This window comes from Plutella xylostella, chromosome 27 (assembly GCF_932276165.1).
Source record: "Plutella xylostella chromosome 27, ilPluXylo3.1, whole genome shotgun sequence".
Lineage (NCBI taxonomy): Eukaryota > Metazoa > Arthropoda > Insecta > Lepidoptera > Plutellidae > Plutella > Plutella xylostella.
This window is the reverse complement of record NC_064007.1, coordinates 760,661-775,983: the sequence shown is the minus strand read 5'-3', so window position 1 is coordinate 775,983 and position 15,323 is coordinate 760,661. Positions and strand designations below refer to the sequence as shown.

Below are 15,323 nucleotides of genomic sequence, written 5' to 3'. Positions count from 1 at the left end.
TAATACGTATAGTACAAATTAGATGGTACCATGTTCTGAACACGTGAATGTCCCTGTCTCTTATTTGAGTTAACCTGACTAAGCATTTTCTTATGTCTGATCCAACGAAAATTTAGCCAATCACAGCCATTGCATACTTTAAAAAGCCCTAATTTCTGCTACTTTTAGATGACAGTGTACATAATATGCATTCATTACATGCTTAATTTTAAAGAACAGTTGATCTGCACTAATAGTTTCGACCACATACATAATTAAGTAAGTACTTAACGAAATCCAACTGCGGCTCACTAGTTTTTTTCGTTTACACACTACAAAGACTACGCCATACTTTTATTGAAATAATTATTGATCAGAGGCGCGACCATAGGATTCGATACTATTTTCGAATCTACACGAAGGGTCACTTTTACCAAACACTAAACGTAATTAAATCAAATTTTAAATAATTTTTGTACTAACTGACAGACGTATGACAGGCTACTAAATACGTTTAGCGTTTGGTGAAATTCCACCTAACATATGGAAAAAACAAATGTCACTTTTGGAACTAACTTTGCCTTACATTTTGACAGTGACGATAAGCAACGTTAACGGAGGATCGAAACTTGTGCTCACGACTCAGTCATTATAAATTTCGGTTGTCAATTAAAGTGAAGCCCACAAGGATCTGTCACCGGGCGCGGGGGCGCGGGGCGCGAGGGAGCGGGGCGCGGGGCGGCGGGTCTGGGTTCGATTCCGCACGGGTTATTGAAAGTAAATACGGCGGCGTGATATGAGTGACAACCACTGTTCCGAGGCCGTGGAGTAGCCATGTGTGAACAATTTATTTATTTATACACACTTTATTGTGTACACGAGTTACAAATAATGATAAAGTGTGACACTGTGTTTTTATTTTAATATGTCTTTCTGAGTTATAGTAAGTAAAGAATAATCATATCCTAAGTATAATTATATGTATCTTCACATGAGTGTTTATAGTGCCACAAACTTATCTGTTCCGGTGAGAGCGAACTAAATTGGTCCATACTTACTAAATGAATTTCATATTGACATAGATTATATGGACCAATTTAGTTCGCTCTCACCGGAACAGATAAGTTTGTGGCACTATAAGTTTCAGTCATTATATAACTTTATAAAAAAAAATGTGTTACAATAAACATTTTCATCTAGATTGAAAAGTGATATAAGAAAACAACGTAATTATTGCAAACTTCTTAATCATTAGAAGAAACATTAAGAATAAAAAGTAACTTTCCTCACTTCTTTAATAAAAAGTAACTTACTTAATTTATGAAGATTTCTGGATTACAGAAAACCTAAAATATCATCAAGTTTGAGTAGAAATTATACCCAAAACTAGTGCAGGAAGTTAATAAACTTTAAGCTAAATTTCTATGATTTTATAATGTTTCCCTACTTATTATCAAACTTTAAAATGAAATGAGACCTAACCTTTGACTAAATGGTATATCATCATCATGTAACATGTTTTTCCTGCATTTCCTCTAGGTTGAGTGGTAGAAAATGTATTTAGAATTAAGTCCACCCTTTGTACAATGATTTAAATATTTTGTGCAATAAGATACAATTAAAAATCTATAAAAAGTGTAACGTTTACTCTAACCCTGTACAAATCAACCCTGTACCTCTACGCCACAAACTTACATACCGGGCTAATTGTAGGCCCAAAAACCCGAGAAACCCGCGCACAATAAAACATTCCACATCAAAGAATTTCCGAACGAGACGTCAGCGGCCATAAAACACAACAATAATATTAAACATCATCATAACAGGCGTTCAGAAATTGCTATTTCAAAACACATAACTGCCACCGCCCGGCGACCTAGTAACATTTGCCGTCTCCACACCTCGCCGTAGCCTGGCGCCCGCATGTCATTTCGACGTCCATTATAAAATGTCGACCGTAATCGGGGTTTATTTTTATTTTATTTGCACCCCCCCACCCCCCGGTCGCACCTAGAGGGGGACCCCCCCTCCCACGACCGATATTTCAAACTTAACGAGCGGCCGCGCCACTTGACTTGTAATGTTGTGTACAACTGTTTTATTTCTGTTGTTTTGTTTTCGTTAATGGATTTGTTGTTGGTTTTTTTTGGGCGTTTAATTTAAATTTTTAATTTGTTTCCCTTAGTGGCGCTAATGGTGGTTTGAAGCGCTCTGTTTTGTTTCTATTACTTATTCATGTACGAAAACATACGTATAACCTACGAAGGTTTTTCAGGATAAATACACTTATTTTTTTTTTCTATAAAAAACACCATAAATATAGGTCACACCAACTCGTATATAAAGTATTTACTTTAATCATGTATAAGTACTAACACAACCACCGAAGTTTCCTACGGAATTACTTTCAGAGGCAATAAATCCTAATAATTCAAAAAATATGACGAAAGTTGTTGAAAAATTCTAATTTTACCATAATGGCGGCGGGGGGAAGCGTTTTACATTTTACTTCTTCGAGTAAAAGTTATGAGCTAAAGTATATTGCTCAAGATTCATATGTAGGTATAGGGCTATAGGCGTATAAACGTAAAAATCATTATTATGTAGATATAATTAAGCGGTGGGATAAGAAACATTGATCGTATTTGTAACCAATGTAGTTTGTGTATGATGACGGTTACTCAATAATTAACTGATTGCCTACTTAACGTAGATTTCAGTGTTGATTAAAACACGATCTCAAAAAATTACTCTTCTATCAGTTACTATAAGTACTTAGGTACTTGCTTTGCTCCACAGTCCACATGCTTATCAGATTTTAATTATAAAATATGTATTATGAAATATCTGACCAGAAATTACGTTAAGTATTTGTTATTGGTTTTAGAACTAGGGTTACCTACACCGGTGTTCTTAAACCTGCAAAAAATACATCCGATGACAAAGCTCTAAAGAAATGATAATAAAATTGTATTCTCCACAACATAGGTAATCTTTGAACTTTCTACATTTTCGACGTTCTGACCTTACTCAATGCTCTATTATAAGCACACGACACGCTAAAAGGGACATAAGAATGAGGGGTTTTAGCCCCAAGATCGAAGCAGAAAGCAGTAGATTAGTAATAATTCATAGCAAGATAAAATTATAAGGAGAAACTACAATGGTTTGTGGGAAAGAGATAGGCGCAGTCGTCAAGGGTGAGGGACAGAGATAGTAGTATTTACAAAAGACACCCTTCTGATAGTGTTTCCAAATTTTTGGAAAGCATTGTGTGGACCGGAGCCGGGCTTACATGCGGCAAAATTTTGTAAGAGTTTTTTTTTGTTATTAAAACAAAAAACAAAAACTTAACACTTAGGTACGTAAGGTAGATTAAATCTGAATTAATAGAGAAGTCAAGTTTTTACAAGTAATCCGTTGTTATGACAAAGAATTAAATAATAATAGGTAAATAGCTGGTTTACCAAAATACCTACTTACTTGAAATCTCAAATGGATTGTTTAATTTCTTGCGGGTTAGGTAATTGATAACTTCACTTTATTTTGTTTGACACGTTTATTCACTTTTGCAGTAGGTAACAATTAAAATACATTCAACTCTTTTACGACATATCCAAAACCAAACCATACCGAGATGTAGAATTGGTTAGACAGCGCCATCTCGGGAATAAATTAGAAACTAAAAACTTATACAATTACACATTCCGCCCACCAAGGCGTCAGCCTTAATAAGCTCTTTGCTGACAGAACTTTAACACAATATAAGAAAACAAGAGAAAATAACACCGCCCACCGTGACAATACTCTAAATGAATAGGAACTATACCTTGAAAAAAACATAGAATAACTACTTAATAACTATGCGATGACAATTTATTGCAACCAGTAACCTATAACATAAGCTACAGCTGCTCAAAAGAACACAGTATCAATTTTTTGGTAAAATACACAATTTATTACAGGGGCGTTTCAGTACATTATTTTTACACCTTATTGAAACTACTCTTGTAATACCATCCTTACCACTATGCCTCGCAATCACTCTTCCTAGCAACCACTTAGCTGGTGGTAAATTATCCTCTCTAATTATCACCACATCATCTATTTCGGGTTCTATTTGACGATGCGTCCACTTATAACGTTGATTAAGTGTAACTAAATATTCTTTGGACCACCGTCTCCAAAAGTCAGTTACCATTTTTTGGACTAATCGCCACCTCTGTAGCCCTGTTACATGAATTTCTGAATAATCTTGGTCAGGAATAGCTATTAGTGGCTCTCCGACCAAAAAATGACCTGGGGTTAATGGAAGAGGTTCATCAGGATCCTCACTTAACTTTGTAAGCGGGCGCGAGTTCAGACAAGCCTCTATTTGTGTTAACACCGTGGAAAGCTCTTCGAAAGTAAGTGTAGAATCACCTATTACTTTCTTCAAGTGAGTTTTGGTAGAGCGCACTCCAGCCTCCCACAAGCCACCGAAATTGGGTGCACTGGGTGGTATAAAATGCCACTTAGTCTGTTCCAATGCAAGCAACTGCACAAATTCGGTTGGAAGCTCTGATTTTGCACGATTATACATCTCTTTAAGCTCTATATTAGCCCCAACAAAATTTGTGCCATTGTCACTGTACAGATCTTGACAATGACCTCTCCTTGATATAAATCTGCGATATGCAGATATGAATCCCTGTGTCGAGAGGCTCGACACTGCCTCCAAATGTATGGCTCTTGTAGCCATACAAATAAAGAGGCATATATAGCCCTTGTATGATTTTGACCCTCGACCAGGTGAAAAGCGTATGTTGATGGGACCGGCAAAGTCAACTCCGGCTGATTTGAACGGTCTGCTAGGTTTCAATCTTACTTCTGGAAGACGTCCCATCAATTGGTTGTTTTGTTTGCTATATCTCAAACAAGTTACGCACTCTCTGTAAACCTTCTTTACTTGATCACGCGCGCGAATGATCCAAAACTTAGATCGCAAGATGTTGAGCATGACCTGTGGACCGCCATGTAGCGTTTTTTTATGAGCATCCAAAACTATAAGCTTAGTAAGATGACATTTACTAGGCAAAATTATGGGATGCTTTTTGTCATACTCTACATGAGCGTAATGAATGCGTCCATCTACCCTTAGAATACCATCTTTATCAAAAAATGGATTAAGAGTATGCAGTTGACTCTTCTTCTGCACAGTTTTTGCTGTTTTTAACTGTCGGATCTCTTCACTGAAATAAAATTCTTGTGTCTGTTTGATACACATGATATAGGTTGTTTTAATTTCATCTACTGATACCACATTCGAAAATTTCACGTGTTTAATCTGTAAGATCCTTCGGCAATACGACATTATGCGCAACATTTTTTGTAGATCTGAAAATTTTGTCCAGATACAACTAAATTCTTCTTCCTTGTCCGTGTGTGTGAATAAAGCTTTAACGCTTCGTACCTCTTCATTTGTTGAATAGTGCTCGGTTGAAATGTTAATGGTTTCTTCACGAAGCCAGTTCGGTCCGTTCCACCACAGTGAATGTTCTGTCAATTCGCTTGGCTCTAGCCCCCTTGAAGAACAATCTGCTGGATTGCAAAGTGTCGAAACATGACTCCATTGTTCGACGTCTAGAATGGTCAATATTTCTGACACTCTGTTACTAACGAAAGTGTTCCAGCGATTAGGCAGTCCTCTCAGCCACGCCAAGACAACTGTTGAATCAGTCCAAGCTCGTATATTTTCCTTTGGAATTTTCATAACTTGGCTCACTTCAAATGCTAACTTTGTAGCAAGTAATGCAGCACATAATTCCAAACGAGGAATTGAAACTTCTTTCTCAATAGGAGCGACCTTAGTTTTTGCAGTGATTAAACTCACACTAATATTTTTGCTCGCATCGACTGCCCGAAGATATACCACAGCTGCATACGCAGTTTGAGAAGCGTCCGCAAAAGTATGCAACTCAACTCGACTCTCTTTGCTTGTGTGAATCCATCTCGGAATATTAATGCCTACTATTTTGATGAGTTCATTTCTGAATCGAAGCCATTCATTCAAAAGTTCTGGTGTCAGATCAGTGTCCCATTGCAGTTGAGATTTCCACAATTTTTGAATAAATACTTTAGCTACTATCACTACTGGTGCGATCCAACCCATCGGATCATACAGCCTAGCTATATCCGAAAGAACTGATCTTTTGGTGAATGGTCCGTTAACTCTTGGCAATGATATTGTATACTCGAAGCTGTCAGTTTGCTTGTTCCAATTAACTCCTAACACTTTAACCGTGTTGCCAACTTTGATTGGGATGGACTTATTCAATTGTTGATTCTCTTGCTCAATATACTTCAGTAATATTTCACTATTACTGCACCATTTTTGCAATTGAAAGCCACCTGACTTCATCAACTTGGTCATTTCATCGTAAATCTCAATAGCCTCCGCGTCTGTGTCACAACCAGTCATTAAATCATCCATATAGTAGTCTTCTAGCGTGATTTTTGCTGCCTTTGAACAATTCGGCATCTCATCTTTGGCTAATTGTTGCATAGCCTTGACTGCTAAATAGGGTGCGGATGCCGTCCCAAATGTTAATGTCAATAGCCGGTTATGTTGAATTGGTTGGTCGGGCGACGGCCTCCACAAGATTCTCTGAAAGTCTGTATCATCTGGATGCACTCGAACTTGACGGTACATCTTTACCAAATCAGCCACTAGACATATTTGATGAGATCTCCACCTCATAAGGATGTGACGAAGATCCTGTTGTAGTTTAGGCCCGACAAGGAGATTATCATTTAAAGACACATTGTTGACACCCTTACAGGATGCGTCAAACACGACACGAACCTTTGTAGTCTCTTTGTCTTCCCTAACCACCGCATGATGAGGTAGATATACCGCTTTTTCATTGTTCTTTTCTTCACTGTTGGTAATTAAAGACATGTGATTAAGCTGAGCGTACTCTTCAATAACACCTTCATAGTCTTTCTTTAAACCTGGATTCTTCATCAGTTTTTTCTCTAGTAACGCGAATCTCTTCCTTGCTATGTTTTGTGACTGTCCGTATTGACACTCAGGATCCTCTGTATTGAATGGCAGTCTCACAACATAGCGGCCTTCTTGATCTCTCTGGTAAGTTGTATTAAATATCTCCTCACATTTCTCTTCTTCTTTCGTCAGCCGTTTTGTTATACCATCTGGTTCGTTCTCCAGTTCCCAAAACTTCTTCAGAAGAACGTCTTCTTTAACTTGCACATGCATGCTGATCACTGGTTTTGCTGAAGCTTGATTAGTTTGAACTCTACCTGAAATGATCCAACCGAACAAAGAATTTTGTGCGATAGGTCCATTGTTGATCTTTATCAAACCCTCTAAAATGATCTCACCGTATACTTCAGCTCCCAGTAGAATATCAATTCGACTGGGTGATTGTATGTCCGAATCAGCTAGTGGTAAGTTTCTCAGTTCTAGCCAATCAGAAACATTAACAGGTGATGCCTGCTGGAATGATGTCAATGATGACATCACAAACGCATTGACACGAATGGATAGAGCTGGGCTGTGGCGTGATTGTAGTATGAGTGAAACCATATTTTTAATTTTAGTTTCACCATCACCCAAGCCAGCTACAGAAGCATTCACCGGAACTCTTTTCAGCCTAAGTAACTGAGCTGTTGACTCTGTAACAAAGGATGCTTGGGACCCTTGATCGAGAAGGGCCCTGATTACATGGGATTGAGCATAGCAATTGTTTGATTTAGCCTTGACCATAGCCGTAGCCAATAAAACACTGTTTTCAGTGTGCTCATCTTTAACAAAATTTGCTACTACTCTCGTCTCTGCATCTGCAGTTGAAGCTACACTATTTACTGCTTGTTTTACATCTCTTTCGAAAGATTTGGACTCTGACTGCGTTGATTTCGGAATATCTCTCTCATAGTGAAGCATCGTGTGGTGACGTCTACCGCAACGTCGACAGCACGTAGCTTGATGACACTGCCTTACCGCATGTGTCGGTGACAAACAGTTGAAGCACAATCTCTTTGATTCTACTACACTAACTCGCTCTTGAGGAGATTGCTTTCCAAACTGTTTACATTGATAAAGCCAGTGTTGTCCTAAACATAACCCGCAACTAATACTATTGTTATTGTCCTTTTTCTCTTCTGGTACACTTGAGGTGGTGGCATGAAACGACTTTTGTTTTAACGAGGAGCTAGATTGTTTGGCATTGTAGCATGAGGGTTTCACATTATAAATATCAGATGAGTCTACCATTTCTAAAGCTCTAAATCTACATTCAAGGAAATCTACAAGTTGTGCCCAAGTTGGCAACTCATCAGACAAACTCACACTAAGTTGGTATTCCCACTGCTTTCGCGACTCTTGGTCTAATTTAGACAGAACAATATAACTAACGATAGAGTCCCAAGATGACGTAGCAACACCAATATTGTCCAATGACTTCAGGCACGACGTAGTAGTGTCCAGCAGCAGTTTGATTGCAGTTGACGATGCTGAATTTATAGCCCTTTGATTAAAAAGTCGCTTAAATATCTCATTTACATTGTATCTCTTGTTGTCGTAGCGACGTTTCAACTGCTTCCACGCTTCATCATAGTTTGCGTCTGTTGTTGGTAGGTTCCGAAGTAGATTCTCTGGCTCACCCGTTAAACTACTTTTTAAATAGTGAAGTTTCTGGACATTGCTTAAAAGAGTGATCTCATGGATAAGTTTCAGAAACAAGTCGTGAAATGCTGGCCATTCGTCATAACCTCCCTTAAATGTCGGCAATTGTATGCGAGGTAACTTGACATCACAGCTAACTCCCGCTGTACCTGTTGGTTGACTCTGAGCAGGCGCACTGACATTTTGATTTGGCACAAGCTGTTTCAGATGTTCCTTCATTAGTGTCTTATATGAAATGTACAAGTCTTCGACCTGTTCATAAAAGTCCGATTCAAAATATTCAGACTCTTTCTTCTCATCTCTACTCATACCAGTCACAATCTCTAAATGATCTCCCTTAAATTCTGTCCATAACGCTTCTAAATTTTCCAGTCGTGCTTCTATATATGTAGGTTTTAATCTCTCTTTACTAGTCTTTTTGTAGTTTCTCTCAGCCTTAATTAGTGTCTCATATCTATTTTCTTGTCGTAATAAAATCGCCTCCATATTTAATTGATAGAACTAAAACCCTTTTTATTCTAAGTTCAGCTTTTGAAGAATTTTTCTAACATTTTTTTGGACGCAAATTTTCTAAGTCCAAGTTTTACGAAAATATTCAAACACTTTTTTCTCACGCTAATTCAGCTAAGTCCCAAATTTGGCAAAATTATTCTAAGTCTTTTTCACTAATAGATTTCAACAGTAATTCTTCTAAGTTCTTTTTTGACTCAAATTTTTCTAACACTTTTTACTAGTATATTTCAAGAGTACTCACAGACCTCACAGTCACACGATATTTTGTCCATCACTCACTGACCTCACTGTACACGCACTTTATTCCCGGGTTTCGGCACCAATGTTTAATTTCTTGCGGGTTAGGTAATTGATAACTTCACTTTATTTTGTTTGACACGTTTATTCACTTTTGCAGTAGGTAACAATTAAAATACATTCAACTCTTTTACGACATATCCAAAACCAAACCATACCGAGATGTAGAATTGGTTAGACAGCGCCATCTCGGGAATAAATTAGAAACTAAAAACTTATACAATTACACATGGATTAATATTTTAATTAAAGTAAGTACTTAAGTAATATATTTTTGCTTAATGCATTTTTTAGATTTTAGCATGTACCTTTTACCTACATACTATAAGGCTTCACTCTACCATTGTCAAACTTACTTAAAATCGGGATAAATAATACATTTTTAATAGCCAACGCCATGTAAGCCGGGCTTACATCCATAATGCACCTTTCGCCCCCTGTCGAACGAGCTGTCGAACAATCAATGGTAGGGGAAGGGGGACTCCAAGTTTTTGCCATTTTCACCCAAAAAATCATATAACACGCTATTTTACTTAAAACATACTAGTTTTGGGCGCGCGCGCACGCGGTAGCACGCGACTCCGGGCTTCGAAATTCAAAATTCCATGACGTGACATATTCCAAGTTTGAACTTTTAACAGTTGTTTTTTTTTCGTTTTTATTTGGTGTTTGAGAATTTGAATAAACATGATGATAAGGACGTTATGAATTTTTTTTTGTGTATGGAGTGTAGTTTATAACAGTAAACCTGGATCTCACTGCAAATAACAGGTACCTATCTTAACATTGTTAAACACTATTGGTAGTCACCAGACATATCCGAAATTTCTGTTTTCATGTCAATAAATAATTGATAAATACCTTTATTTATGGCTTATAAGATTCATATAAGATAACGTAAATGAACATAATGCTATCATCTATCCCTAGTACATGTACTCTAGTGAACCCTTAATATACTTTTTATATTTATGTACAATACTCAAAAAATATATATTATAATGTTAAATACATCTCAGTGCACTTACTGACTTCGCAAACTTGTTAAATTAACATAATTTCAAAATATTATTTTTTGGCTCTTTTTTTTTATCTTTATTTATTAAAGAGACTTAGGTCACTTACAATAAACTGTGACCATGTCAGTCTCATCGAGACATACACTATTTAAATAAATCTTAAACTAGGGTTGTCTTAAGTCTAAACAATATTTTACATAACTATACAAAATTTTGGCCTCAATAGAACATGGATTTGAAAGGATAGTCTGAAATGCACCAACGTCAATTAGATTGACTCGAAGTTTTCGAAATAACATTGCTCTGTCCGAATTATATTGTTTACATTCTACCAAAAAATGATATAAGTCCTCTACTACTGAACATGCTGAACAATCCGGTGAGCCTACAACTTTCATCATATATTTAAACTTATTTAATGGCAAATGACCTGATCTTAATCTATGGGACAAAACAATCTCATATCTACTTAATTTACACTCGGCAAACCATGGGATTCTGGGATTTTTTGGCTCTTACGAAATAGAAAATGGTTATAAAATATCAATGGTCTAAGGGTAGAGCCTTGTGGTGCACCACCTGAAAGATTAAATAATTTTATTTGAGTGGTAATTGAAAAATAAGTGCTCGTAGTAATTTCAATTCTATTCAAACATCAACTAAGTTAAACAATTAGAGAACACAAATATGTTAGGGTTTGTGGATCGACCGTCGTAGCCGTGTCAGATGAATCTGTCGTTTAGTTCCAGTTGAAAAATACAATAAATATTTCACTATATTTATCTTGGATTTCATAACAATTTTATGCGATTATGTTTTTTTCCTTGCGCCTCTTTATTTAGATTTGTTAAACGCTGCTGAAATCTATTTCTTTCATTGATGCTAGAAGTGATACCAAAAAGGTTCTCCTCCAGCCGAGTGTGGTTATCATTGTACAAATTAAAAGGGTTCACTCACTGTAAGTCAACATGTCTTTACTTCCATAATAACAATTTGTTTGTTTCCTTCCTTCCAGATGCGGCGGTGACGCGATGTCGGTGGCGCCGGCGGTGAAGCGCGAGCTGGAGCTCGACCACGGCGGCGGCGGCGGCTCGCCGGGGCGCAAGCGCCGCAAGCAGGCCGCCCCCACGCGCGCGCCGCCCCCGCCCGCCCTCGACCTGCACGCCAAGATGCAGGACATCTACAAGAGCGCGCTGGCCTTCGGAGACCTGCCCCTGCCGCCCTTCGACCCCCTGGCGGCCTTCCGCCTGCTGCCGCGCCACGAGCCGCCCCGCATCTTCAACCCCGAGGCCTACTGCGACCTCTGCTGCAAGGAGTTCTGCAACAAATACTTCCTGAAGACGCACCGCGCTAACAAGCACGGCATCTACGACGGAGGCGACCCGCAGCCGGCCGCGCCGCCGCCGCCGCAGCCCTCGCCGCTGCAGCCGTCGCCGCCGCGCCGCGCCTCCGACGAGGAGTCCGGCGGTACCCCGCGCCGCCTGTCCCCGGACTCGGCGCGGCGCGCGCGCGACGCGGGCTTCCAGCCGGACGCGCTGCGCCGCCTCGGCGTCGTCAACCCGGAGGCCTTCTGCGAGATCTGCTGCAAGGAGTACTGCAACAAGTACTTCCTGCGCACGCACCGCGAGCGGCGCCACGGCGTGCCCCCGCTGCGCTCGCCCGCCGACTGCTCGCCGCCCACGCTCACGCCGCCCATGCTGCCCTCCACGCCGCCCGCCCCGCCGCCCGCGCCGCCCGTCTCCCCGCCGCGCCCGCCCTCGCTGCCGCCGCCGCCGCAGCTCGACCTCAGCTCGCTGGTGAAGCGCGAGATGCCGGACGAGCTGGCGGCGGCGCTGCGCGACTCGCAGACGAGTCCCCTGAACCTCATCGTGGAGGAGCGCGGCGGCTCGCCCGGCTCGGCCAGCGAGGAGCTGCGCAAGCTGCAGACCATGATCTCGCAGCTGAACGAGCTGGCGGCTGAGCGGCTGGACGAGGGCGAGGAGCCGCGCCGCTCGCCCTCGCCCTCGCCGCCGCCCGACGAGCGCCGCCTGCCCGCCGCCGCCGCCGCTGGCTCCAGCTTCTGCGAGATCTGCAACAAGGAGCTGTGCAACAAGTACTTCATGCGCACGCACATGCAGCGCATGCACGGCATCTCGCTGGAGCAGGGCGCGCAGCTGGGCGGCGTCACGTGCGACATCTGCCACAAGGAGCTCTGCAGCAAGTACTTCCTGCGCGTGCACAAGCACAACACGCACGGCATCCCCGCGCCGCCCGCGCCCGCGCCCGCCGCGCCCGCCGAGCCCTGCCCGCTGTGCGCGCGGCGCTTCCGCGGCCCGCGGGCCCTGCGCGCGCACCTGCTGGCCGAACACGCCGCGCCGCCGCCGCGCCTGGACCTGCCGCGCGAGCTGCTGCGCGACCAGCACAAGCCCTACGCCTGCTCCTACTGCCCCTTCACCACCGACGTGCTGGCCTTCCTGTTCGCGCACGAGCGCGCGCACGCGGCGGCGGCGGCCGAGCCCGAGCCCGAGCCGGAGCCCGAGCCGGCGGGCGAGCCGGACGCGGCGGACGAGGCGGCGGCGGGCGCGGGGGGCGCGGGCGAGGACTACTGCTGCTCGCGCTGCGAGTTCCGCGCGGAGGGGTTCGCGGCGCTGGAGGCGCACCTGCGCGCGGCGCACGGCGGCGCGGGCGCGCTGCTGGCCGTGCCTCGCGCGCCGCACGCGCCGCTCACCATGCAGCCCTTCGTGCTGGAGGAGGCGGGCGGCGCGCTCAGCCTGCTGCCGGCGCTGGTGTTCCTGCCCGTGCGCCGCCGCGCCACGCGCCGCGCCACCGTCACGCTCACGCTCACGCCGGCCTAGAGGGCGCCACACTGTCTCGGGGGGCGCGCGGGGGCGCGGGGGCGCGGGGGGGCGAGCCACATCGCCCCGCGCCCGCGTGACGGCGCGGAACTGTACTACATTTAACGCTGTGTGCCTTCAAGCGATTGCTGAAAAATTTGTGACGTAATAATTTAGTTAACGGAGAAGCTGCTCTGTCCCGACGCTCCTTAGTTTACGAGAGTCTAACTTCATATATGAGAAATATTTACTAAACGGGTGATATATGAAACGTTACGAAATTGATTATTTATTTATTGATTATTATCTCCCCGATATGTTCCGTTGAGTCGATCCGAGACGAGTTTTTGAAACGTTAATTTCGATCGGGAGAAGAAATACACCCTAGGCTTAATTATTATTTAAATGTATCAGTATGTATGATTATGCTGCGATAGCGTCGTAGTACGAGTCTGATGTTGATCACTGGGCAACCGCAGTCCGGTCCGGCGCCGGCCGTCCGGTCCGGTCGCCGGTCCGGGCCGCCCGTTCAGTACAAGCGACGGTGCCACGAACCACGTAGATGTAAGATGTACTACGACAACCGATCTACCTCAAACGTTAGACTTTTGTAACGGTAAAGTAGATGTTATTGTATAAAAATATATTTTGGAGAAGCCACGGAGAGTACAAATAGTTGATAATATTACGTTGTAGGACCGCGTCGGACGGAGCCCGCGCGGCCGTTGTTCCATTGTTAGCTAAACTATACTATACTATAAATATTGTTGTATTCGAGTGACTTTAAGCACAAAGATACGTACTATTGGGCAGTGATCAACATTAAACGTAATTAGTATTAAATTTCATTAGGTGTGTCGTTTGTGGGAGCCTCGGTCATGTTACGTTATGGTGGCGGGTAACGTTGCTATTTTGTAACGAACAATTTATTTTTAAAAGTGCTTGTAAACGTTTGTATTTATTACTAAGTCAAACTGAAATCGGTTGAAAATATCAAGCTAAAAAAAACATATGTGTAGCTTATCCGATTGTAGTGTCATAAAGTTTAAACTATAAAACATACGTTTTCACTTGCGGCAATATTAAGAAAAAAAATACTATACAAAACACAATTGAAAAAAATCCGCCATGTAAACCCGCCCGATCGTTTATTTTTAAACGCGAGCGCTGAATATTTAAATACCTACAAAGTTGATGCTAAATTAATAATCTATTGCCTGATTATGGTACGAAATGGTTTTTTTTTACAAAATTGTTGTTTACAAAATGGCGGCGTTAGTCCGCAGAGGTCATACGGGTATTGTTTTGCGGGGCGCGGGCGCAGCCCCCCCCGCGGTAATGTTGGCCGAAGGCTGGCTTCTTATTTGTATGGTACACTATGTTCACTGACACCGATCGCCTGTCCGGCTGCTCAAATGCTGTAATATGAAACTTTAGTGCTGATTTCTAAATGAAAAAATACGGTTGATTTCGCAAACTAGGTACGAACCTACTTTTAAATAATTATAATGAACGAACGCAAGACAGTTTGTTGAGTAGGTACAGTTGACGGTAAATATACAAAACCGGATAAATTATTGCAGTGACTGCAAAATTTTTAAGTAAAAATAATTTTTAGATCATAAACTTTTGAATTATTTTTTTTTACAAAAAATCTAATTTAATGTGCAGCATTTGAGCCGCCGGAACTAAAATTATACGTGAAGTTAACCATCAAATTTCCTCTTGACATTTTCAAGGCCTATTTGATGGTAGGTTATTGGGTGAAATGAAATTATTTGTTTAATAAAAAAAATGTAGTTTCATGTGGAGATAGCTTGTACAAACCATGCAGCTTCTAATCAAAAGTTCCTATGTATGTACGTAAGTCGTAAGTAAAATATTAGAGAGTGTTTGTGGATTGGCTTCGTCGGGACTCCCCGGAGTTAGGACGTAATGATTGATCAGGGTAACCTATTTTGTACTCAAAAATGTTCTAATTCGAACAACTAGCTTACTTGCTAACATGGATGTTTA

General features: G+C 41.9%; 1 protein-coding gene across 1 annotated transcript in view; it reads left to right on the top strand.

The window, feature by feature from the left end:
* The window catches only part of LOC125490730 (zinc finger protein 142-like), a 44,422-nt gene extending 29,674 nt beyond the window's left edge, over positions 1-14,748 (top strand). Inside the window, exon 2 of the mRNA XM_048630927.1 lies at positions 11,510-14,748. Coding sequence (XP_048486884.1) covers positions 11,526-13,328 — 1,803 coding nt within the window. The 5' untranslated portion in view covers positions 11,510-11,525 and the 3' untranslated portion in view covers positions 13,329-14,748. The remainder of the gene's footprint in view (positions 1-11,509) is intronic.
* The last annotated feature ends 575 nt before the right edge of the window (positions 14,749-15,323 follow it).